Below are 26,411 nucleotides of genomic sequence, written 5' to 3' on the forward strand. Positions count from 1 at the left end.
CCCATGTTTGGTTTTGAGGTGATGTTCTAAAATGGCAGCCTCAGACCTCAAGAGTCTTTTGACTCTCCACCCATTGTTTTCCGATGTTTTCTCTCTCCTTAAAGTTGTATTTACTTAAGCTTGACTTTTCCAAATATTTCCATATTCCAGAGGAGACACCTGCCCAGAGTCAGTACATGGGACCCAGATCTAAACTGTACCATGCCTGCCATTTTTACTAGGCAACTGTGTCCTAATTTCTGAGAGCTTGGTTTTTATAATCTGAATAACTCATCTTTTTTTTTTATCTTCCATGCTCTGCTGCAGACCCACACCATTTGAAGTAAAATACACAGCTACAGAACCTGCTGGCATAGGACAGGCCGTATTCGGGATGGAGTTCCAGGTATGTTTCTCTCCCTCTTCCTGCTGTGGGGATGGAGGAGGTGGGAGTCTGGGTCTGAAACGGTTGCAGGAGAGCGTGGCCTAATTCTCAGTTCACCTCTTGACAGCTGGGGAGCTTCAACACTGCGTTACCCTTTGCGATTGCCGAAGCATCCTGTCCCATTGCTCAACGTGTTGTGTCTAGACACGTTCAGGTGGTTTTGGTTCTCCCCGAGGGAGTTCCTGGGTCGGTGCCCACTGCCCTTGCTTCGGCAGGAGCGGGAGCCGGACTTTCTTGGATGTCCGTGTGTGCAGTTCTAGTCCTGGCGCGCCGCCAACGCCTTTTCCAGAGGGACACAACCAGCGGAGAGGAAATGACAACCGCTAACAGTTTGCGAAGGCTAATTCTAAATGGAATTTCTAGGGACAAAGAAGAGGTGCTTCGATAACCCACGGGCCATCTCCGCGCTGAAACCCCAGAGCCGGCAGCCGACAACGCGGCCCTGCGGCCCTGCCGCTCTCCCGGAGGGCTCCGGCTGGAGGACGGCGCCTCGCTGCCCTGGGAACTGCCCCGGCCAGGTAAGAGAGGCCGCTCCCGCTGCCCCCAGCGCCGCCAGCTCCCCCGCTGTTCGCTCGGGCTCCCCGCCCCGGGCCGCTGCCCCCCCCCTCCCCGCCCGTCCGGCGCGGGGCTCGGCGGCCGGGCTCGGCTCCGCGGATCCGCTGCGGGTTTTGCGTGCGGCAGCCTCCGCCGCGCCGAGCCGCCAGCGGCCGGGGCCGGCCCGCTCCTCCTTTGTGACGGGGGGGAGGCTCCCGTCCGGGCCGCGCTCCGCTCCGCTCCGGGTTTGGCAGGCGGCCGCGGCGCTGGGTAAAATGGCAGTGCTGAGCCTCGTGTCGGAGTGAGCCCCACTCGGCGGACCAGAGTCGGGAGCTGCCGCTCGGCTCGCCCAGCCCGGCCCCGCCGCCGCTCGGCCCGGCTCCGGGGACGGCGCCCGCCCGCCCGCCGTGTCCCCCCTCCCTCCCTCCCGCCTCTCCCGCACCGGGAGCCCCGTCCCGGGTCCCCCCCCCCCCACCCCCCCTCCTCCTCCTTCCCCCCCACTCCCTCCTCCTCCCCTTTCTCCGCCGGCTGCAACCGAGGAGGTACAGCGGGGCCAGGCCCCGGGAAGCCCAGCCCAGCGGAGCCCTCCCCGCCTCGCCAACCAGGCCGGGGGGGAATGAGCCCCCGCTGCCCTGAAGAGCCCGCCGCCGCCTGAGCGGGGAGCAGCAGAGCAGCGAGGCCTCACGCCGGCCGGCCAGGCAGGGAGCAGCTCGGGGGGACCGGTCCGGGGGGGGGGTGGCTGGGTGGGGAGGGGGGGGATCATGGCTGCTCAGGTCGCCCCCGCCGCCGCCAGCAGCCTGGGTGCCCCGGCTCCATCCGAGCTGAAGAAAGCGGAGGCGCAGCAGCGGGATTGTCCCCCGGAGGAGGCGGGGGGTGAGGCGGCGGCGGAGCGCGGCGGCGGCGGCGAGAAGCAGGCGGAGAGCGAGGGCCCCACGGGGAAGGAGCTGCAGGACGGGGCCGAGAGCAACGGAGGGGGCGCAGGGGCCGAGTCCGACCTGAAGAGCTCGAACGGGAACCCGGGCCCCAGGCCCGCCGCTGCCGCCGCCACCCTGAACAATAACCTCCCGGAGCCGCCCGGTGGCGGCGGCAGCAGCGACGGGGTGGGGGCGCCGCAGCAGCAGCAGCCGCCGCAGCAGCCTCCCCCTTCCCACCCGGCCGCCTTGCCCCCGCCAGCCTACGGCTTCGGGCAGCCCTACGGCCGGGGCGCCCAGGCTGCTGCCGCCGCCGCCGCCGCTGCGGCCGCCGCCGCTGCCTTCCACCAACATGGCGGACAACAAAGCCCTGGCATGGCAGCGCTGCAGAGCGGGGGCCTGGAGCAGTCCTACCCGGGGCCGGCGGGAGCCCCCGCGGGGCCGCCCCCTCCCCAGAACTCGCACGGCGGCGCCGAGCACGGCTTCCCCAACCACCAGTACAACTCCTACTATGCGGCCGGGGCCGGGCGCAGCGCCGGCTCCTACCCGCCTCCCCCCCAGGCCTACGCCCTGAGCTCCCCCCGGGGCAGCGCGCAGAGCTCCGCTCCGGCGGCCGCCGGCGCCAAGTCCCCCGCCGCCGCCTTCCAGCAGCAGCGCTTCGGGGTCATGGGGCCCTCGGCCGCCGGCGGCGCAGGAGGAGGGGGCGCCACCCCGCAGCCCACGGCCACCCCCACCCTCAACCAGCTCCTCACCTCCCCCAGCTCCGCCCGCGGCTACCAGGGGTACCCCGGGGGCGACTATAGCGGCGGGCCGCAGGACGGGGGAGCCGCCGCCAAGGGCCCGGCCGCAGCGGAGATGGTCTCGCAGTACGGCGGGGGCAACAGCCAGGGCTGGGCCGCGGCGTCCGGCGGGGCCCCGCCGAGGAGCCACCACGCGCCCATGAGCCCCGGGAGCAGCGGCGGCGGCGGAGGACAGTCCCTCGGCAGGAGCCAGCAGGTAACGGCGGGGCCGCGTGGGGCGGGCGGCCGGCGCGCCGGGGGGGTACGGGACCGGGCCGGGCCGGGACCGCGACGGGCCGGGGGCGGCGTGGGGCGAGGGGCCCGGGGTGGGGGGACGGCTCCTCTCCCGCGGGTTCCCCCCGCCGGGCCGCCGCTGCCGGGGAGCTGCCATTGTCTGTGCTTGCTCGCTCGCTCTAAAATGGCTGCCTCGCCGCCTTCCCTTCCTCCCTCCCCAGCCTTTGTGAGAGGCTCCCGGTGAACGGCCGCCGTCCTCCCCGCGGCCCCGGCCCGCTCCGGGGGCTCCGGCGGGGGAGCAGGTCGGTGGCCTCCGGCGGAGGGCGGCGAGGGGCAGGCCAGGCCGGGCGCGGGGGGCCAGGGCTGCGGGCGGGCCCGCCCGGGCCAACGCGTGGCCCCGGCAGCGCCGCCGCCATCCGCGCCGACCGCCTCGGCCCCGCCGCCCGGCTCCCCTCGGCGGCTCCGCTGGCCCCCGCCCCGGGGGGCCCGCACCCCACGGCGGGGACCGGCGGGGTCCGCCCGGGGGGCTGCGGCTCGGCCGGGCCGGTGGGGGCCATGTTCCCTGTCGGGCGGCCCGTGGGGCCGTCGGCCGGGGCCTGTGGCTGGGAGCGCTGGTAAACAGCTCGGCGATGGGAGCAGTAAGTGCAGATCGCTTTGGTTTGGGATTTGAATTATGGAGGTAAAATCCTTCTGTCAAAGCCAGGAGACAGTTGGTCTTAGGTTGACATCCTATCTGTGATCTGATTGGCTCCCCATCTCCTGCTCTTGGCCATTTATAATTGCCTCTGATGTAATGGTACAACAATCCTGATGAGCTCATAAACTTTTACACTCGGCTTTTCTGCCAGCCCCGGACCCACGGCAGCCCTGCAGCTTCGCTCGCTGCCTCTTCGTCCCCCCCTTTCTCCGGAACCGGCCGTGACCTTGAGGCGGTTGGGTGGCAGCCCCGCATGGGTGGGAGCGGAGCCCCCAGACAGCCTGCCCTTGTTGCATTGTGCCTGAAACAAAAGAGGAGGCGATGGCATTTTGTTTGCACCTTGGGTTTATTTTGCTTGCGATGTTTTATCCAGCCTGGAATAGAGTCTGTGTTGTCGGAACAGTGGCAGGGCTGCTCTGCACAATGGGCTTGCTGTTTATTTTGGTTATGTGACTTTGCCTTTGGTATAAATGATTGCTTTGATGGATCTGAGGATGCGTTTGTTCCTGGCTAATTTTGACCCTTTTCAAAACTGGGGCTGTTTGGATTCTTTATTAGATGGAGAATGTGGGGTTTTCTGGGGTGTGTTGTAGTCTTAAGAAGGAAAAACCAAACAACAAAGCAATCAAAACCAAACTTGTGGCTGAAGCACCAAAAATGGTGAATTATCAATTTATGTTCAATAGAGCTTTAATAGAGGACAGGCTTGAGCCTATAACTGTGTGTCTTAGGGCACATTTTGGCAGATTTTGAGTAAGCACTGATGTGTCTCTTTCGTAAATAAAGGGACATATTACAGGCATTCAGATGTTACTCGTGGTCAGGTTCAAGAGTGTCACAAGTCTTTGCTTTTCAGAGGAGTGCAAATAGGAAAAACGAGCCTGAGAATTAAATTTATTGTTGTTTGTGTAGAATTACCTGTTTGGTGGAAATATGGGTGCGGAGGAGAAAGCAGCACAGGGCATGGATCAGACATTTTAGATCCAGGGAAGAGAGGTGCTGGTATCTGGTGTCTGGAAACCTTGATTAAACCCAGGTTACTTTCTGTGTTTAGACGTGCATCTCCAAGGCCTGTCGTGGCCTTGTGCAGGACTGACAGACTTCCCTTTTCGCTCTGGGTACTTTGCTCTAACTTCAGGCCCTGGGTCGGAGACATTTGATACCGTGCAGTGTGACATGCAGCCTCCAGAGTTTCCCTTCTTGCTCTAGTGCTTCTCTTGTGTCGATCTGAAAACTGCTTAATTTTTGTTCCTTGATTACCGAAGGCAATGACTCCTTCAGCGTCTCAAATTACTTAATTGTCTTTTCTGTCAGATTGAAATAGTGCTCTCTAAGAGTGGATCTTATCTCTGCTGTGGTCATCAAACTGTCCAGCGGTCACTGGTAGTGAGTATTCCATTATCCTCAGTGAAGGTTTCAGCTCCGCAGGCATATGTTTGTGTATGCCTGCAGTACAGTCAGACAAATGTCACGACGTGAGGGTGTTTACTTGAAAGTACTTTTTATATCCGGAAAAATTTCAATTTAGATAAAATGTGTGCTAAAATATGGTGTTGGATTGAACTTTTAAAGCAGGTATTTTACTACAGCACGTATCAGCGTACTTCTGTTAGTATTCTGACACAAATTTGTAAAAGAAGCTTATTTTGTCTTGGAAAATGAATTTAACTTGGTTCCACAAGCTGCTGATATATAATGTATTAATAATATCTGAGTAACTAGTCCCATCAACTGGAATTATTAATGAATAGTTGTTCTGAGAATTAGTTGAACTTTAGGTAGTACAAATAGTGCACATAAAAAGTAAACCAACACCCCCCCCGTCCCGAAAACCAAAGCACCCCCCCCAAATCCTTTTTGTGCCGAGGATTATTGGACGCAAACTGACAATTCCTTTTCTTTTCTGCTGGAAAAATAGAAGAACAGGCTTACCTGGCACGATGAAAAAAGCTTCCACATGTCATCTGTGCTGCCTACAAGAAATGGTTGATTAATAATAATACTCCAGTCCTAAATTACAGCCTTCTTTAGCTGTGTACTCTGTTAAATTCCCTGGATTGGGAGAATTTAAAGCTTCGTGTCTTTTCTTTGTCTTGTACAGTGATGAACAGAGTGGGTACTTACACCTAACTTCTGAGAAACTCTGGGAGAGCGAGAAGAGAATGTAATTCATCTGACCAAACACTAGAAAGAGAAGCATCTCTTGGTGAAGGCTTGGAGAAGATGATGTGGGAAGAGTGTGGGGTTCCTCCACTCGGGACTCCTTGGGATAGCAAACCTGAGGTTTTGGGGACGGGAAGCAGGATGATGCAGAAAAGAGAAGTGCCTTAGGAATTTAATTCCTGATGCTTTTTAGGATTCATGAATGATGCCGTAAGGAGGGTTTCATCGCGTTGCTCATCAAGAAAGGCGAAGTAATTGCTGTCGTGAAAGTTGTTTGGGTGGAATATTTCCTGTAATAAAGGAGAGTGTAGTCACTTGACAGAGGTAGACTCCGGTGTGCAGCCCTCGCGGACGCCGTCCCTCGCTGGCGGGTCCCAGGAAGGCGGTGCTGAGCCGGAGCCCCTGCGAAGGGCAGGCACGCTCCGCGTTTGTCAGGACTGCGATAGAGAACTTTGCATTTTTTTTTTTCTGGTTGACCTTTATAGCTGGGAAATGTGGAGTAGGATCAAGAGATCGGAATGGCTGTTTTACAGCGTGTGGGATGAGAAATTTGTGGTTGTCTGTGGGAATGACTTGTAAGAAACCAGGCTAGGGATCTTAGTTTTCAATTTTTCCATCTCTACTGTGTATTTGTTTCCACCCCTTTTCCCCTCAGAGCGTGTAGAAGTACTTAATAATACACTGGCTTTCCCAGTGTCTTGGGACTTAAAGGAAACTGCTTAAGAGAAAGGACTTCCCTCCCTTTAATAGATGGGCATTTCTCATGGTATGTGCTTTTGCTACAACAAACGGTGTCTCCTGTAACAGGAGATGTCTTTGGATCGCATTAAACATTGACGTCTTGGATAACCTCCCCGTAGGTGCACTGACATCTCTAGGCCTCTGTTATAAGTTCAGTGAAGGCAGTTTAAAAATTGTATGTTAATAAAAAAATGCTTCCGGGCCTGTTGCCATACAATAGCTATTTTTGTTGACTTAGATCTCAACTTTAGTAGCAAGTGAGGCATAAAAAATGTTGTTGAAAAGATCTTTTTTTAAACTAAATTGGCACCAAATGGCTCTGTGCTGCCAATGAGCTGCGATATCTTGGAATCGGAAATTGAGACCTGGCTCCCGTTGGTTTGTGTCGCGGGGTTTTTCCTTGCTTAGCGTTGTAATGTTAGGAGCCCTCGAACTGCTCGCGAGGTGTAGTACAGACTAGATCTTTCCAACAAAAAGGAGAGTGGTATATCTTCTTTTTCAGGGTAGAGTTTGCTTCTGAGTGAATAATTTTAGGCCTTGTCTTAGAAAAAGCAGGAAAATTGTGCTGGTTTAATTTTGTTGTTAAGATCTAGTTAATTGTGGTGTGGCCACTGAAGGTTTTGGTGGCTGATCTTTTTGAACAGTTTGTGCTGGTCTGAAGTAAACTAGGGGTTGCCTGATTCTCTTTAAATCTCTCATTTTCTGCACTACCGTCTTCCTGGTTTTGAGGTGACCAATGTTTCCAGGCAGCATATGGGTAGGATACAGGACAGTAAACCTCACTTCTGACTCTCAGCTGGAGCTTTTTTCCTTCCCCTTATCACCACCAGTTTACTGGGAAACCTGGGACAAACCACACGATCGTTCTGTCGTATTTTTTTCCTTGGTGAAATGGGGTTAGCAAGGCTTGCTTACCTGCCTTTTACGAAGTATAAATGAAATGCTCTGTCAATCCTTATTTAATATCTGGGCTAGGGGAGGGTTTCTGCATATGGTGTCTCTTGTAATCAAGTTGTTGGTTCCAACCTTTATGGAAGGTTGTATATCTGACTTTCAGGCCCTTTTTTTTTGGCCTAGAATGCTTACTGGTTCCCTAAAACTGTCTGTCCAGTTTAATTCCTTTTGCCTCCTACAACTTCTGTTTCCTGAAGCGACTGCTCAACAAACAGGCAGAACATCTTCCTTCTTCTTAAATAATACTAGAAACAGGGTTGGGGGAAGCATGAAAATCAAATGCGCTGTTATACAGCTGTGTCTTACTCTTCTTGTAGGCTTGGTATGTTCAAAATACTCTTTTTTTCTGTAGTCTCATTTAAGAACACTGATCAAAGAATACTACGTTACAGAAGTATTACACGAGACCCTATTGAGGGTCTTAGATGAAGACCATATTAAAAAACCCAGCAACTTTCCTTCAGAGAGAAACTACTGTCTAAAATTAGGCTAAACAGGGCAGCTGTTCGTTTTATCTGCTACCTCATACGCGACTTTTCCACCATTTTTCTTCCTACTCTTTTCAAAGGAACACCACCAACTTGGAAATCCAGTTTTTACCCTATGAATCCGAACCTGTGATCTCAGTAATTAAAATGTTAGAGGAGAAAGATGCCCTTTCCAGTTTTTACTCTGTGTATTTGAAATTCTTTGTCTAGTCAGTTTGATTTCTTTTTTGAATTGCAACTCCTGGGTGATGGATTGCTCTGGGGAAAAGCTCATCAGCATGCCATTGCCCAATTCCTGCCAAGAATGTTTGAAACTCTCAAGTAGCAGCAGTAGCAAAGCAGAAACCGGAGGCAGGCAAGTGTAATTGCGGGGGGAGAAATGAAAAAGATAAGCTTGTCAGTATTTAGCATTGCTGTTACTTGCTTTTTCTTCTGTAAGGGTCCTTAAACCATCAGCAAGGACGCAAAATAGCATCTCCCTTTTGTTCTGGTGGGAAAAATAAAGGAGACATTTTTCCTGGGGAAAAAAAAATGGTTTTGAGGAGAAGTTCTGCAAAAATGTTTCTGTTACGTGCTGATTTCATGAAGTTCAACCTTTAATTTATGCGGAGGTTATGCATGTGCAGTGGTAAAACTATACTGGATGTCTGTTAGCCAAAGCCATAAATCTCCAGCTGGAAGTGAATGACAGGTGGGATTGGAGGAAAAAAGCAGCTTTCTTTGGCACGCTGGACCAAAACTGCCGTGCGTTCTGTCTGGGTCCTGCTGTCCTCCTCTTCCTGGATGACGTGAGAGGAGTTGATGCCTTTTTGGTTTTCGTTTTACTGGCTGGAAAAGCAGAGGAGTAGGTTACCTGAAGAGAGACTGTGTGGACTTTCTGTGGGCTCAGGAAGACCATGCTGTGTTTATAAATCGATTCCAGTAAAATTCCAATCATAAATTTAATGTAGTCTCTGCTGTATTGGGTATATGCTTATCGTTCTTAAGGCGGAAATTCTGTAGAAACTAGGTTTCAGGCAGTCTTTTGTTTCGCCCTGTACGTAGAGGAGGAACGCGAGGTCTTAAGTTCTTACAGTGACTGTTTTTGAACGGAAACAGCTGAGATGCTGATGTGGGAACGTGCCAAGGTGAGGCACCAAGGCTGGGACAGGGCGGAGAGTGGAATATAAGTCTTCTGAGTCTCATCCTGTGATGGAAGTCTGAGTCCATCTTTCCTCCCTAGTATATGGTTTAGCTGAATATGTTGGTAAGACCCTTTTAAAGCAGTTCTACGCTTAAAGCAGCAGCACCCAAGCCTGCCCTTGGAGGCTCGTAGAAGCAGGGCTGGAACAGGAGGAGCTGCTTCTCTCAGAACTGAGCTCATGTACATATTTTACCAGTTCCTGTAGTGTCTTAATTAGATGATAATACGTATTAACATATGGATGAGGGAGGGGTTCCCATCTCTTACTCTTCTTCTGTGCACCTGCACTCCCAGCAGTTCAGTTGTGCAACTTGAGCGTTTTTGAGGGGTTTTGGACTACTTTGAGAGGAGGATTTCAGATTTGCAGCGGTGTTCTTTCTGGAGAGTTTCTGAGTTTAAGTGACAGCTCAGTAAGTATTTACACAATGTGGGCATGAGCTTTCTGTAGTGAAATGTAAAGGATGCTACATAATGATAGGTAAACTTAATAAAAGCTACTTCAGAATTTCTCAGCAAATAATTTTTTGGCTTTATGTGTTCAGAGTAAAATGATAACTGTAGCTAGAATCTCATTTCTAATCATGTTCTTTTTTTATTTTTTTGGGAGAAAAAAGGGACAGAAGTGGGTAGGAGCAAATAAAAAGGGGGTGGATTCATTCTGTAAATACTCACAGTAAAGAAATTCCTTTATGGGGGCGTGAGAGAGTGGAAATGGAGAGTGTGTGTGTGTTAATTCCTATGAAATTCCCATGAAAAATCAGTTTGTGTAAATAACTCTGAAAAAGCTATTGCTCCATTACAGTTATTGGCATTTCATGCGATAACCAGCATGTCATTATTTCCTTAAGCTGGCCATAGTAATTGAAACTCCGACAAGGACAAATTCAATTGCTATTAACTTTTTCTTTTCTTTTTTCCACCCTTTTTTTCTTTTTTTTAAACTTGAGTAACTTCCTTTTTCTCCTGGATAAGTAGTATTCTGCCCGACCTGTCCCAAGCAGCTGCAAGTTAGACATGGGGAGTAGTTTATAGAGAAGCTGCGGGGGACCCTGACGCAGCCAGTATCCCCTCTGCGTGGAGCAGAGCCCCGCTGCTCGCTCCTGCTGGGGGCTCGCCCTGTGTTTTGTGAGTGCGTTTGGCCGTGTGGTGAACCAGAAGGGACCGAAGAACGCTGCTAGGTTTTTGGTGGGACGTGATGGTGGCATCCTGGATGTGGCTGGGAGGAGAGAGCACTTCCGTGGTCACCGATGTCAGACCGTGGCCTGAGGTGGCCGTGACTTTCCATCCTGAGAGATTCTGTGACTCCTCTCAAAGAGAAATTCTTGACGTTTGGAGGACTCTGGAATTTCCCCCTGGGAAGAATTACTGGGTTAAACAAGTACTTTCTCCTCCCTCCACTCACTTGTGAAATTTCATTCAGGTTTGACTAAGAGAAACCCTGAAAATTACCATTTCCCTTCTGATGTCAGCACCGTTCTGGCACCCTGCCTGTGAATAACTGAACAGGAATGTTTTAAAACCTGTGCTCAGGCCACAGGCACAGCTGCACCTCCAGACACCGTGGTGGGAGACCTGCTCTGCCCCAGCCAGGGCTGAGATTTGGGGTACGCTCAGAGCAGTGCATAATACGGCCAGCTCAAATCATCGACAGTGGGTTTGTACTTTCTTAACTCTCTTAGTGTCCAGAGCGGTAGTTTCAGCAGCGTGAATGTGGTTTGAGAAGCACAAGGCGCGGAAGAGGGGAGGGTACCCGCTCTGAAAATGGCCATTCCATGTTGGGTTTGTGGCACTGAATTTGATCTTTTTGGTGAGGGGAATGTTCAGCGTAGTCTGTGCCGCCTGCAAAATCTTGCTGATGGTTCGTTGCCTGCATTGTCTTTGTAGGTGACTGTATTTTCCTTGTTGAACAGAGGTCTGGATCTGGATTCGAAAGGTCATCTAGCCTGCTGTCCTGCTTCAGGGCAGGATCAGCTGAACCTGAGAACAGAGTGGATGGTGACGACTGTGATGGAGCTGCCTCAGTCTGTTTCAGTGCTTTGCTACCCTCAGCTCTGGACATTAGGAAAATTCCAACTCAAATAATCTTAATTGAGTATCTCTTGTTGGCCTGGTCTCTCTAGGTATGGAGAACAGAGGCAGAAGTGTATGGTAACCTGCTTTAAAATGGGTGGCTTTCTGCCTGTCCCCTATTTCCTTGAGATAAACTTGCCAGTCAAATTGCAGAATGTCTCCCTTTACTTCCAGATGCCTGCGCTCGCTGGGGATTGCGTTGAAGGGATTGGGCTGTCTTGCTTTGCCACCTGAACTTCTTCCAGGGTCCTGGAGCTGACCGGGCTCACTCTGTACTTCCCTGTATGGGATCCTTCCTGTAGGCTTGTTTGGAGTTTCGTACTTCATAACAGTCTGATGATGGATTTAAAGTCCAAATGACTGTAGGACTATGCACCCTGTACAAGTTTAGGAGGAGAATCTGGTATTCATTAACTGTATGTAAATAATTAAACCAGTGCCAGACTGGAGGTGGTCTTTCCTCAGGCATATTCCTGTGAAATGGTTTGTAGAGAAGTTGTTACCTCTGTGCAGAAGATACGTTGAAATGGTGGAATTAGTTAAAACTTGGTATTTTTTTTTTCTGCAAATTAAATATCTCTGACTTTGGAGCTGGCGTTGCTAATCAAGGAAAAGGCTTCCCATTCAAGGCCAGTTTACTGGGCGTGATCACGTGTTCCCAGAAACTGCCTTTTTGTCATGCTGTGGCTGCATGTGTTGTGTCAGTGGTCTGTGGAGTCCTGCCCTGCGGGCTGGGGTAGCTGTGTGGGTGGGGGGTTTATTTTTTTATTAAAAGAAAACCCCAAACTCATTTGCTTACTGTTGCATGTGGGGCTTGTGGTAGTTGTAGTGCTTTGGATCCCCTGGAAAGGACTCAGGGCAGCTGCTGCATATAACACATGTGAATATTTACTTTTTTTCAAAATTGTGTGAGGAAAATTGGACAGTATTGTGATAGGAAGCATTTAAGTGTCAGATTATCTCCTGGTCTTTCAGTTTATCGTGATATACCAGTGAGGCTAGTATGAGCAGTTCTCCATGTCTCAGAAGCCTTCCTTGCCTCTGCACCCTGCAACTGGGTGCCTGGGGAATCTTCAGAGTAGGTGCTCAACTCCATATCTTTCAAACTCAAGGTTAATGCTATAACTACTAGATAGTACTTTCTCCCTGGACATGTGGTTACACCTGGAAGAGTTTTCTTTGGTTTTACAAAAAATCGTCATGCTGGAAATGTTGCTTCTAGCTGCCTGTGGGCAGGACGTGGCTCCCCTGGAATAGGGCACGTTAGTGGGGAAGGGACTTTGAGGTGCCGAGTGTGCTGATCCTGGATGAGGGTTTGTAATAGAAATGGCATAAAAAGCGCTCTTACTTACTCGTGCTCTGGAGGAGAAGCAAAATGCCTGGCTGTCTATGTACTCTTGGATGTGCAGAATAGACCGACAGACCTATCCCAAATTATCCTGCCTGCCTGTACTTTAAAGATATTTCTAAAGTGCCTTCTCTGGCCTTCCTGTTCAGTTCACGAGGCATGACAGCGTTGCAAAAGCTTGTTGCCATGTTAATTGTGATTGATTACCTTGCAATCTAGGACAAGATTTCCTTTGAAAAGCTATATGCTGATTTGGTGTCAGGAATTAAAGTCAGATGAAGTGATTAGTGTTCTATGAAATATCCCAGAGCAATTGAATGCTGCTTGGCTTTCAACTGTGTTTTGGCCCTTAACCCTTTCCTCCCTTCTCCTTCTCTGGAGCAGGGTGCTAAATCTGTTGTCCGCGTGCTCAGGTGAATAACTCATTAGGTGATTTGTATCAGGAGATCCTGGTATAATTTGCTGCTGAGCTTCAGAGTGTAGATTCGCTGGCTTTAATGATGAATGCAGGGTGTGCTGGAAGTGTACGGTGTCAAGGCAACAGTGATACTTGTACTGAGTGGGGAACATGTATTAAGGTTAGCTTTAAATCTGATCACTCTGTAAATGGCAATAAACTGATCAGAGTTGTCACTGCTGTCAAGGTACAGTCATGTCTCATCTTCCTTTTCTCATACGAGTTGTCTTACAGTTTCTTGTTATACCTGTTCCTGCAACCAGTGAAGACTTTGCAGTGTTGGCTGTTCCTCCTCCCCCCATGGCATTGGCACAGTTACGGATTTTTGTATCTTCTCACCAGCTGCCAGCACACAATCCTTTCAACTTGCTAAGCAACTCCCCACCTTGTTCATTTGGCTTTGAAAGCTGGATTTTTCTGGGTGTAGATGGAGTAAAAGCCCAAGGACAGAAGCAAGCGTGGGGTTGCGGACCCAGGCTTCAAAATCACTATAACTACGGGCTGGTGGATTTATTATTTTTTTTTTAATGATGACCTTGTGCACTGGCTGGGATTCGTGTTGGGCTTGCCAAGTGTAATGAACCTGAATCACTACAGCGTTGGCTTCATGAAGGCTCTAGCAGTGTGTCTTCCCTGCTGTCTGGGAGCAGGCTTGGCTGCAGCTCTGAGTTTCTTGCCTACGTAGTCTTTTCATCTCCCCCATCCTCCTCCTCTTACCAACGCAGGCATGACAGCAGCTCTGCTTTCTGGATGCAAATAGATCATTTGGGTATAAATACTGGAGATTGGTTGTTGTTTGCTATAAAGTTACTGAGTGCATCCTTGGTAAATGCAGATGGTAACTTGTCATGACTGCAATTTTAAATATTTTTGGTTCCATGGAACCCAAGTGGAGTCTTGAAGGCTGAATTTTAAGGCTAAAATAAGAGAAGGCTCAATAAAATCCACAGAAATAGCTTCTGAATTTGTCAGCTGCTGTAATGAGAAGGGAAATAACTTTTCTTCTTCCTATTACCAAAACAAAGCTTTGTTACCTTGTATCGTGTTGGATCCCTCCTATAAGGGAGGTTGGATCAGGAGGGATGGGCAGGGTTTAAGGTGGTACTAAGTTGCTTCTGAATGAGGTGACACTGGGGCTAACACTACTAGTGCAAGACAAAATGTGCTGGGAAGGTCAGCTGCTAGCCTGTAACTGAGGTATTGTTTGAGATGCTCTTGAAGTAATTAGCAGATCATTAGCCCATCGCTCCTGGCTGGGATAAGGGTGTGCCTTTGGGCAGTTACAGCTGCCTGATCCGCATTACCCCATCACAAAGCAGAGGTGATGTCCACCACTGAACTGTGAGTTTGAATTCAAGGTCTGGGAGGTGAGGACGATGGAGCGTGGCTTTTTGTGCTGACTTAAACTGAGATTGCCTGTCTCTTCCTCGGATTCATTCCAAAACTCAGATTTCTTGGATTATTTTGGTCTTCCTTTATGTTGCATTATACATTCTTTTAAATAAATTCATTTATTCTGCAGGAGCACAGGAGAGCCTGTGTAACGCTGAAACGTGGCTTGTGGAAGCTACAGGCCCCGACATGCAGCTCTTATTAAAGCAGGCAGCTGCTCTGGACAAGATGGAGCTCTGCGTGCTGAGATGAGGTGGCCTCCGACAGCTGTACCTCTCTGTTACGATGAGCGTGGTTGTGTCCTTCTCCATCTTAGTGTTGTGTGCGGTAGGAGAGTTGGGACCGCTGGAGACCTGTCGTGTTTTAGAGCCCTGACCTGATCCTGAGATTACCCTCGGATGTGCCCTTACCAGCCTGGCATGGTAAAAGGTCATGGGGATTTGCCTGTCCAGTTGAGTCTGTTCAACCACCATTTGTTCTGGTGTAAAATGAGACAAATTTGCAAAGTGATGAGATATTCAAATACAGATTGAGCTTTCAGACAGACACAAGTGGGGAGAAACCTGCAATGCTGCATTTTACGGATGAAGAGCTAGCAAAAAATTGTTTTTGGAAAGCTAGGAGGCTGTGCTGGAGGTGCCTTATCAACTCTTGAGTGTGTACCGGGACCCACTGGATTTCTGTGCAGAAAGGGCTTTTAACGAAATGAAACAAACCTTGTTCTGGAAAATAAACCAGTGAGCCTCTTGCATTGGGTCTTCCTTCAGACCTAAAGTTTTGGGCAACGTCCTCGTCCTCAGCAGCGAAAGGCTCTGAGGTCAGTATTGTTTGTTTGAAAGGGAACGGGGGTTATGGCGAGTTTGCTGGGCGGCTGGAGTTTGCCCCAGGACACAGTTGTCTGGATGTATTTGCGGGGCTTCTGGAGCCTTTTCAGGTTTTCAGTGGTGCTTAGTGCAAATATTTTGCATCTTGCTGGCGATCTGGAACAGCTGCTCTCTTACTGATTGAAATTAGATCACTTAAGTAGTGGGGACACTTAATTTGCTCTTCCATCCTAGCCTGTCCTCCTCTTGCTTTTTTTTATGGCTTGCTCTTGGCCTGGTCCCATTTCTGTGGTACAGCATGAGCTTGCTTGCTCCTTCTAGTGTGTAAGTAGGCCTGGAATGAAAACACTGTAATGAGACACTCAACCATCTTTTTGTTGACTTGCCTCCAGTTCATTAGAGCCAGACGTAGGAGGTTGGCTAAACTTAAAGCTTGATTTAATATTCAGGAAGGAAGTTTCTTTCCATCTTAAAAGGCACACCACCTCATTGCGACTGTCGCATGCTCCTTGGGATCATCTCCCGTGGAGCTGAGGTGCAGTTTTCTTTACATCTTGGTGTTGCTTAGATTTTGGGAGGAGTCAACAGTAGCACTTTGGAAATCTAGGGGCGAGTTGGTTGAATAGTGTGCTTCTAAAGTGAGTTGAAGTCTGGGAGTGAGGGGATAGCTGATTACCTAATTATTTGGGTAGAAGGAAATTATATTTACGTGTTTAAATATGTTGAAATTGCTGAAGGTGTTAGAGATCACACTGCCCTTCTAAACAGCAAACTGCATAATCTGACTCAGGCTACCTGTGAAACATCTGAAAATTTCACTAGTCTCCAGCTGTTGCAAAAGAATCATAATCCTTTGTTCATTTTGACTGCGTTTAATTTGGTAAATAGTGTTTGTCAGAATCTCCTGCCACGTTGAAATAACCATGTAGGTAGCTGTCAGCTCCTGCTTCCACATCAGTGTCTGTCTGATACGGAACCGATTGCCCAGCCAAGTCATCCGGGCTGGGCTGGGTTGTCAGATAGGGACAACGTTTGTCGCCCAGCCTGGCACAGAGAGCGATACTCAGCCTGGGCTCGGGCTGTTCTCTTCCCTGCCAGTCAGAGCCCCTGCAGAGGCACTGCGTTATGGTATTTTGAAACAACGTGGATGTTTAGTCACATCATTGGTGGTGTGCTGGCAAAAGAGAGGTGGAGGGAGAGGGAAATGAATCCTCTGATATTGCCTAATTCTCAGGTGGCGGGGGATCGCTTGGGCTGTTTGCACAAGGATGTGTGCTGAGCCTGCAGGCAGGAGAGGGGTCCGTGGGGAACCTGCCGTCGTGTTGCTTGTGCATCTCAGGAGGGCAAGGGTGCTGTGTGAGCCTGGCTGCGGGCAAGGGTCGGCCTGGTGCTACTTTGCATAAAAACAAAGCAAGTTTCCCCTTCTCCCAGGTCAGCCCACCTCTGTGTTTACAGCATAAATCTTCCTTCAGGTCCTTTCGTACTACAGTTTTTCACAGGTCCAGAAAAATGTCCTGTTGATGTGAGCACGCACCTGCCTTCGAGTAGATCCTGAAGACTGCAGAGCCCCAGTTGTGTGTTGTCTTCAGATATGATAGTGGTTGAAACACTACGTCGAGGGTCCTGAGAGATACCTAAACACTGTGGTGTGATAAGCAGTGTGACCACGTGTCAGAACAACTGACTGAAGAACTGAAATCCAGAGCCTCGATAAGCGGGATTTGTTGAATTTGTTAAGGAGGGCTTAAAGTCAGGCTGGGAAGGAAAGATGAGATCAACAAATGCACTTTGTTTAAAACACAGGCAGGCTTGGCACCTTCCCACTAAAAAAAATATAGAAAAAAACCCAGAACCCTGCTTGGTTTTGGGCACGAACGCTGTACCCCAGTTGGGTTATTTCCAGGGAGGGTTTGAGGTGGGGCTCTCATTTCACTTCCCCACCAGATCACCTTCTTCTGATTGACTTCTTTCAGGAATGAAATGTTCCATGATGATACATCCTGTAAGCAAAACTCTGGTCAGTTTTAATCAACTTGAAGAGTATTAGTAAAAGTGGTGCTTAGGAAAGTCCTCCGAGATGTGTGGACTGGCCTCTCGCTGAGAAATGTTAATAGGGTAATTACTGAATTGTGTTTAGCTGGGAAGACAGAGTTTGCAGTATAGCTGCTTGGAGAGAACTTACTCATCTTTTTTCCACTGGTAAAACTTAGTATCCTGGATTTACAGAAAATCTCCCCAAAGGAACTGGTGTAATAAATGTATAATCAAGGAAAGGAGCAACATTTAACAGGGCTGATTTTAAGTTTACAGGAGCTCCAAATAACTCTTTATTTAGAAAATGTCCTGTTTTCCTTCTGTGTGTAGCATTAGCTTGTTCTGAGGTCTGTGTGTTAGCAGGAGATTAGAGGAAAAGAAAGTGGCTTTGGTCAAACTCTGACCTACTGGAAAACGTCAGAAGAAAAGCCAGTCTCCCTCTAGTTGCAGAACTGAAACTACTGAGCAGAGGTCAGTTATCTGAACACTTTGGCAACCAATAATTTAATCTGCATTGGCCATCGATAATGAGATGCTAATGGTACATTACCTCTCAGTAATGTGTTAAAATCTAAGTTAGATTCGAGGATTGGGGGGGTGAGGGGGGAGAGTTTTATTTTTCCGTAGCTTACATAAAAATAAATTTGTCCTGCAAGTTTCTGAAGGGTGAGTGTTTGTAACCCTGAAACCAATCCTGTACTACATTCCCAAAGTCAGGTTTTGGTATCCCGAGGTTTTGGTATCCCGAGGTGTGAGGCAGAGCAACCCAGCCTGCTTCATTACTGCAGTGCCTGTCTCCCCAGGTGATGGGTACTGCCCCGAGGGTAGGCAAGGAAAGTAACTGATGGGTGCTGAGCAGTACCAGCACAGGCTTGGCATGTTGTCCTGCTTACGCTGAGGGACGGAAGGAAGTTGGTGGATTTCTCAAGTTTAAAGGGAGGGGAAAAAAAAAAGTGCATGTTTCTATGATGATGTTCTCAGTAAGACACACATTGTTGAAACTGTCCTGATGAGACACTTGGTATACATCGGTGTAGTGTTTGCTGAGGGGTTTCCTGGGTGTTTTGTCTTTTGGGGGCATCTTCGTCTACTACAGGAGGATTTTTCTTTTTATCTTAACTTTAATTTCCCCTCAGCCTCTTCCATCTCTCTTTAAAAGCAAAACACCACAGGAAGAGAGGCAATGAAGCGTGACCCAGTGCACTGGCCCTTAGGAAGGCTATAAAAGGCAGCGAGTTCAGGCTGGGATATTGACCTTAGCACAGCCAGTTGCACCTTAAATAGATGAGATGAAAGTGTTCCTCACTGGAAGAGGAACCATGTTTGCTCAGGAATGAGGACGGTTGTTAGTTTGTGCTCATTTCTCAGCTTGAACTCTCTAGACTGGTTATGGAGGAATTGGAGTCGCTTGTGTGTGGAGTTTCAGGAGATGAGGACAGGCATGAAAGTGTCTGAAGGGCAAACTCGAGGCATGAGAGTGCCCAACTGAAAGTTGGGTTTGCTGGAGCATCTTGTGTTGACCGTTGGATGTCGTTGGGTTCTACCCCTCCCTGGTAGTTCTGTCTCCATGGCGACCTTGTGGCGCTGCAGTGGTTGCGTAAGGGGTAACTGCCTGCTTGCATAAGTCCTTCAGTTGGTTCGAGGTTTAATCTAGGGGAAGGGCTTAGGGGTGGGAGCTCAAAGCCCTCATCCCTGGAGGCAGTGTGGATGTGGTGTGTTAACGGTGTCAGATGTTGGGACCTCCAAGACCAGACCCAGCTTTGGTGTCTTATGGCAGCCTCGGCAGTTCGTACCTCCAGAGGATGTGGAACGTACTGGAAATGGCAAAGGTCAGTGCAGCCTCTCCACTTTGGTTAGGGTGGCTTTTTCGAAACTTTAATGCTCAGTTGGTGAAGCCTCTTGGCAGCCTTGTGATCAAGACAAAATAGTTTTCCTGAGTGATTCTCTATTTGCCATGACTCTCATGAGGAGGTTCCTATGCCTGCCTTGGCATGGTTGGTATTTCTCAGTGGGGTGGAAGGCTCTGGAAAATGGGCAGGGAAAGCTGCTGATTTTGAACCCAGGTCTTTTCCATGAGCCACTGTAGGTGTTACCAGCCTGTTAAGGTGATGCTGCTGTCGCTGGTCTTCTGCTTCATACAGCTTGTTGATTTTGATAGAAACGGCGCAGAAAGGTTGGGGAAGCATGGGTGGTTTTATTCTCTTGCCTGGTTTCAGTGATTAAATCCAATATGACCATGATCCCAGTCGACTAACTTAGGGAAAGTCCTTCCCTTTCCCAGCATTGTCCATCACTAGTATAATTTTTATAGCCCACGTGGCAACCTGCTTTGTAACTTCACTGGCTGCAGAGACTACTTGCCCTTGCCTTTAGGTGACGAGGGGCTGGAGACACGAGGAAAGAGCATGCTCTTCTACCAAGACCTGCTTTATTCACTTCAGTAAGATCCCATCCGGATTCAGCCTCGGGGAGGTGAGCAGTTTGTTCTCTGAGCCTGCGGGACGGTGTTAACCAGCGCTGGCTGGGTGGTGATTTCCAGGTCTGCGCGGTTCGGTGGTCCCCGTCCTCCGGCCAGCCTGACCACGGTAGGGGAGCAGCTGCCGCCTCTCGCTGGATTCGCAGGGCCCGGTCGGGCTTGTCTTTGTACTGGCGCTCAGCAGCCAAACAATAGTTAGTGCTCGCGGGGCCATGTGGCGAGTCACGTGCCGGTGCTGTTTCTGCCGGGGTCCTTGCCCATCTGTTCTCGGCTCTTTCTGGGTTATCAGGCGCGGGTCCAAGTCCTCGCAGGCAGCCAGCTCCACGGCCAGAGATTACGAGCACTAACCTTCCTGGCAGCAGTGGTGTGGCTTTGCTTTTATGCAGATTAGCCATGTGCTTCTCACTTCAAGGCGTTCCACAGGAAAAGACGTTTCCGGTGTTTGGTTCTCGGTGGGCGGCTCCGGCGCGTTGTACCGGCCAGGGCTGAGCCTGTACGTGGCGAGCGGGCTTGGGAGAGGGATTACGACGTGCTGCCCCCCCTTCCCCTTCCACCTCCACTGCTACGTCACCACAACACAACCACACGCGCGCTCATACTGTTGGTGTCATTCATTCAGTGCCAAGATTGCTTTAAAAAATTCCCTTGGCCCCAGTTCAAACAGGAGTACAGCTGGGATGTGTTAGATTTTAGGCAGTCTGCCCTCAATTTGAGATGAGTTATAAATAGCAGTGCCGACTTCCTTAACTACCACTCTCCGAGGTAAAATGCAGGTTAATTACTGTGGGAATCAATTAGGGCTTCTCTCGGTTAAACAGCCGGTAATGCTTTTTATTATTTTTTATCACAAAAAGTGGACAACAAATCTGATCAGGAAAAGATTTCAAATCCAAGGTGAGACCTTAGGGCTTTTTAAATTATTTTTTTGGCCTTTCTCGTTTGTTTTTTTTTTTTTTGGACAGCTGAGGAAACCAGTCATGGCCAATACCCACGTTTGCCAATAAGTGAATGATGCTGATTTGAAACTGGAGAGTACAGTAAATGACTCTCCTTCCTTCTCTTTCTCTGGCGTAATAAAATACAAATATGTAATAAGGAAATCGGGAAAGTCAGAATTACATTTTTCTGTACAGCTGCAGAGGGTTTGGCTCTTGCTTCCGAAGTGGGATTTGCCTTTTCCCTTTACTCGTTTTCCTGCTGGGACGATTAAGCAAGTCCCCTCCAATTTAACCAAACTGCTCTTTCGAGAGGCCAAATTTCTCTTCTGCTGGATAAAATCAGGAAAGAATTGTTTGTGGAATCCTCTCATCCACTTCGGAGCTTTTTTTTAGGAAGACTCCGGCGTTGTTTTTGAAGAATAGCTGGTTTTCACGGTGCCGTTTCATTTTAGGGGTCTCGCATCCCTTACATTACTCATACTGATTTGGAGAGCTTTTGAACTCGGCAATTTAAGCTCACTTTGGGCTTGCTGTTACAAGCTCTTAGTCTAGAAATAATCTTAAATTTGCTCGAAAGCTCAGCAGTTTCTCTGGAGCACTGGCTTACGGTCGCTTTCATTGCACGCCCTACCAAACCACTTTGCTTTTGAAAGTTTTGACTGGTGACAGGACTGTGTTTTTGCCAAGTTTTGGTACTTAACAGTGTTATAAAACAGCAGAGATACCGAGATGGAAGGGAGAATAGAAGCAATTTCTCTGAATGCGAGGAGGTGTAAGCAGGGGGTCTGGACTTCAGTGATCAAGGAGCGACACTTTCTCTCAATTATGTCTCTCTGTGGCAGGGCCTTTGCTTTTGAAGTGTAATCACAGTAATCTACTCCTGTGGTTTCCTATTGAAAGGATTTCCCATGTATCAGTCCAGAGAAGAATCTCCAGCCTTTTGCAGTCGGAGTTTGGTATTTCCTTATTTATCCTGAAGTGTTCCTGCAAGCGAACAGGCGTTGCTTCCTCTTGGCTTCCCCATCTCGTGTAACACGGGTGTACAAAGGAGCTGTGCAGCACCTCCGCTCCCCCCAGAGCCTTCACATGAGCTCTTGGGTCAGTCTACACTTCACTGCGTTTCAACTTTGACTGTCCTTTTCTTGAGGCACGGGTAGTTAAATGACCTAAAAGGCTTGAGATACCAAATTCCAGTAGACTTCATGATGGTAGACTCTTTAAGCCAGAGCAAAGCTGCTAAGACATGAGCAGTTAAAGCCCTGTCAGAGAGAGATGTGTGTCTTTAATGGGAGATTTTGAAGGAAGAAACAATGTGTTACAGCATTTGAGATGTACACGGCAGCCCCAGGGAGCATGAATTAGCCTGTTGGTTTGCAACGAGTCAGGAGTGTGTGTATGAAAGAGTTCCTTCATTAGAGATTAATTGGCGTTTACATTTCTTCTGTTTATAGAATTTTATCTATAAGGCTGTAATTTAGAGTGATGCTCTTCATGTTTGTTTTTAGCATCCTCTGTGTGCTAGGGCCTTGTGGAAGAGTGGCAGTTCAAAGCAGCGCAGTTTGGAAGCACGTCGTGTACTCCTACGCTGAGCAATCAAGGTGACGACTTGGTCACATCCTGGAGATACATTTGGGTTTTGTGTTTGGGGTTTTTTCTCTTTTTTTTTTTTTAAATGGCTACATAAACAGTTCCAAATGTTTCTTGAAGTTTTTTAACAGTCGTCATGCTTCCTGTAGCAGTCATGGAAAAGTGGATCTTCACCTTGTTTCTGTCCTTCCTGAAAATATGGTTAGCTTTGTGGGTGACCACAGACAAGAAAATCTCTGCAGAGGAGGCAGCATGTGGTGTGTGTGTATTTAAAAAAAAAATAAATAAAAAAAATCCCCGAACAGGAATGTATTTGAGAAACTGCCTTTGCTAGTGGGCTGTGAAGGTGAGGTAACAACCAGGAGGAAGCAAGTAACAAACGGAAAAGATGCTGAAATGTGCAGTCAGTAACCCCAAAGTTGCACTTGATCAGGTAGGAGGAAGGAGGTGTGTGTTTGGGGGGGGTGAAAGAGAGGTTTGACTTGTCAAAAGCTAGGGGCTGGGAAGCACTCCTGGTGGCACTGGTTTTACATACCAAAGAAGATAATGTGGGGAGGGAAAAGATGTCAGTAATCTAAGGTGATACCCACAAGGCAAGACTCAGGAAGCATTAGGGACAATTGCTTGAAAGATGTAAACACGATTTGCATCCGTTAGGGTATATGAAAGCTCCACATGGGTGCTGCCATTCAGGAGGTGAGTCAATGTAGCTCTGAGGATTCGGACTACAGCCATCAAAGACCTCTTTTTTTCTGACCCTCTGAATGGAGGCTCCTTTTCAGAGCGTGGTACAAAACCCCTGTGTGGGTGCATGGTGTGGTCTGCAGGGTACGGCTGTTTGGGAGTGCAGGGATCCCGGGCTTCTCCGGGCTTCCACCTCTGAGGTCCTGCAGCCTCTGTGTTACTCCTCAGCAGTAGCATCTGTGATAATGTGAACATAAAACATGAAACGTAACTTTTCCAGAACTGTTTTAGTATCAGTGTGGATGAAAATGGAAACATCCAGCACAGCTGAGCGTGGCAGGGCATCTAAAATCTGCCTCGACAGAGAGAATTGTACTGGTGCCGTGCACATGGTCATTTGCGAACAGCTTCTGTAGGATGGCAAACACCATATTTGCGGGGGCATCCGGGGCTAAACTGGAGTGGAGGAGGGGGCTTGCACCTGGCTCTTAATTGATTTGTGCCATATTGGTGCAAATTTGTCCAAGGCAGCCCAATTTCGGTTGATGGGTTAGCCCCCCCCTTACCAAAAATGGGGTGATGTTCTTGCCATCACCATTAAATCCCCTCCCATGGCCCAGCTCTTGTTGCCCCACAAGCACACCATTAACTCCCTGTTGCGCCCCTGCTTACTTCTGCTTGGCGTGGGCTCGGTGCTGTGTGGCTTGCCTGGCAGGCAAGGCGTAGCAGACAGCTGGTCAAACAAATGTTTTCAGGGTCTGTGTGTTGGGACTTCAAGCTGTGCTGGCTGTTGGGGTAGGATTTTCTGAAGTGTAGCATACTGCACGAAGTTTTTTTTTTTTCCTAGGAGGGTGGATTCTGCAAACATAACTGAAATACTGTTCTGGTCTCCGGGATTCTTTCAGGTTTCCAGCAGGAGCTGGCTTTGTACAGTATTTACTTGTGCAGGCCTGTAGTGCCACTCCTCAAGCACCTGATCTCAGCAAGAGAGGGTGGATCTGTCCAAATACCACCCTAGGGCTAGTTGCAGGAAGGAGTGGTGTAATAGAGAGTCCATTGTCATGGTGATCTGGTGGAAAACATCTAATTGGTATTAGTTAGGTCATCAGGAGATCAGTGAACAATTCTTACTCAGTCCAAGTGATGGAGGTTAAAGACTGCGCCTGGGATTCATTTAGAGGTCACTGCGCCAGCAGAGTCCTTGCTTTAGTGTGGGAATAGTTCTGCCTAGGTAGGAAGACTGTGTTTAGAGGCTTATAGTATTTTTCAGGAAACTTGACTGACTGACCTTAAGTCTTGGCTCCAGGCAGGGGTAGTACAGATTAGGAAGTCCTAGGAAAGTTGCATTTGTTCACTCATCTCATCACGTCTACTCTAAAACTCAGGGACCTGACTTTCAAGGCTGACAATTTTTTTTTTCATGCATCCACAGAAATTTGGTGTAGAAACCTTTATTCTACAAAAGGCAGAAGACACAAAGTCAAAAAAACAAAAAGGCAAAAATGCAGTCAACTGCAGTCTTGAACGCTGTGAATGTCAGTAGCGCTGCCCAGAATTACTACATCAATGTGGATTAATTGAAATGTGTAAGAGTAAATTAATAGCCTGTAGTGTTTTGGGAGACCTTGTTATATGTGAAAGAAGCAGTGTTTCTCGTGAATATGTAAATTTTCAGCGTAAATTTACCTTGTTGTGGAATAGTTGGACATTAAACGACCACCTACTACGGGGAAAAGCCACTTACAGTGATAATTCGTCTTTCTTAATGATCCTTCCCCCCTTCTTTCCTGTCCGTCAGCCACGGGAGATACGTCAGCATTAAATGACTTCTTGTCGTTGGGTTTGTTCTTTGTGAGAGGCTTGTAGGTCTGAAAGGGCAGCAGGAATCCTGCTGTCACGGAGAGTGTAACTGTGAGGTTTAGCACCTGAGAAGAGACAGATGAGCTTCTGCTTCTCTGCGCCAACCCGTTGAAGTTTTCTTCTGGGGTTTTTGGGAAGATGTGAACGATTCCTGTATGTAGCTGGATGTACATTGTGTGTCGCAACTTGCTTTGCAGCCTTCAAGCCCGATGGATCAGATGGGGAAGATGAGACCTCAGCCATATGGAGGAAACAACCCGTACACGCAACAACAGGGACCTCAGGCGGGGCCACAGCAAGGACATGGCTACCCAGGACAGCCCTATGGGCCACAGACTCCCCAGAGATATCCCATGGGAATGCAAAGCAGGACGCAAAGTACAATGGGCAGCATCTCATATGCACAGCAGGTAGAGCACCCAAGCTTCTGCAGGCTCTGTTTACAGCAGGGGCAGGCAGAAGAGTGATAAAGTACTGTGTCTTCTGAAGGGCCCACTCAGCCAGGTTGGAATCAGTTGTTTGGGTAAAATGTCATTTCTTTAGGCTATGTGTTGCACTGCACCTGGATCCAGGTGTGATCGATGTGGAATCCTTGCTTCCAAGAGAGGCAGTGGCAGAGCAGTGAATCAAACAAGGGAAAAATAAATAGCGAGGGGAGTAAGATACTCTTCCCGCTGTGTTCTGTTAAAGACACGGCTGTTCGTTACAGAAGAAATGACTTCAGGTCAGTTTTGGCTCATTACGTGATCCAAGTGGCTCCTGCTGGACTGTTTGCAGGATTCAGAAGGCTGCCTTCTATTGAAGCAAGCAGTCTTTCCTTTCGATGTTAACTGTTGTTGAAGGGTGGTCAGATAGGGATCCCTAAAAAATGCAGTTATGGTGCCTATTAAAATTTTGTTACTGCCAAGAAAAATGTCATACACAAGTGACTTCTGCTGTTGTGTGGGAAATACCTAGTAGTGGCATTTCCAGTACATTCCCTGTTAACTGCTGTGCATGGGTCTCTGATTTTTTTCTCCTTGAGCATAATCTTTGTGTGTGTATGCAAAATACCTTCATAACTGGTATAACTCTCTGCTCTTCTCTGTAGATTCCTCCTTACGGACAGCAGGGCCCCAGTGCATATGGGCAGCAAAGCCAGACTCCCTATTACAACCAGCAAAGCCCTCATCCCCAGCAGCAGCAGCCTCCGTATTCGCAGCAGCCTCCATCCCAGACCCCTCACTCTCAGCCTTCTTATCAGCAGCAGCAACAGCCTCAGTCTCAACCTCCACAACTTCAGACATCGCAGCCTGCGTACTCTCAGCAGCAGTCCCAGCCACCCCATCAGCAGTCCCCAACTCCATATCCTCAACAGCAGTCCACGGCCCAGCAGCACCAACAGAGTCAGCCTCCCTACTCACAGCAGCAGTCACAGTCGCCCTACCAGCAGCAGCAACAAACTCAGCAGACGGCTTCCTCGGCTCTTTCTCAGCAGTCATCTTCATACCCTCAGTCACAGCCGCAGCAGCAGTCTGCGTACTCCCAGCAACGCTTCCCCCCTCCTCAGGTAGGCTGTCTCCTGTTTTATTTCCTTCTGCAAGTGATTTTTAAAGAAACTTGGGCAAATCCTTTTCTTTGTGCGTTAAAGTTG

General features: G+C 49.1%; 1 protein-coding gene across 1 annotated transcript in view; it reads left to right on the top strand.

Annotated features, from left to right (window-relative positions):
• The first annotated feature begins 1,476 nt into the window (after positions 1 to 1,476).
• Positions 1,477 to 26,411, top strand: part of ARID1A (AT-rich interaction domain 1A) — a 59,760-nt gene continuing 34,825 nt past the window's right edge. Inside the window, exons 1-3 of the mRNA XM_068417797.1 lie at positions 1,477 to 2,865; positions 24,976 to 25,188; positions 25,869 to 26,327. Of these exons, the coding sequence (XP_068273898.1) occupies positions 1,720 to 2,865; positions 24,976 to 25,188; positions 25,869 to 26,327 (1,818 nt within the window). The 5' untranslated portion in view covers positions 1,477 to 1,719. The remainder of the gene's footprint in view (positions 2,866 to 24,975; positions 25,189 to 25,868; positions 26,328 to 26,411) is intronic.

The sequence above is a fragment of the Nyctibius grandis genome, chromosome 24 (assembly GCF_013368605.1).
Source record: "Nyctibius grandis isolate bNycGra1 chromosome 24, bNycGra1.pri, whole genome shotgun sequence".
NCBI lineage: Eukaryota > Metazoa > Chordata > Aves > Nyctibiiformes > Nyctibiidae > Nyctibius > Nyctibius grandis.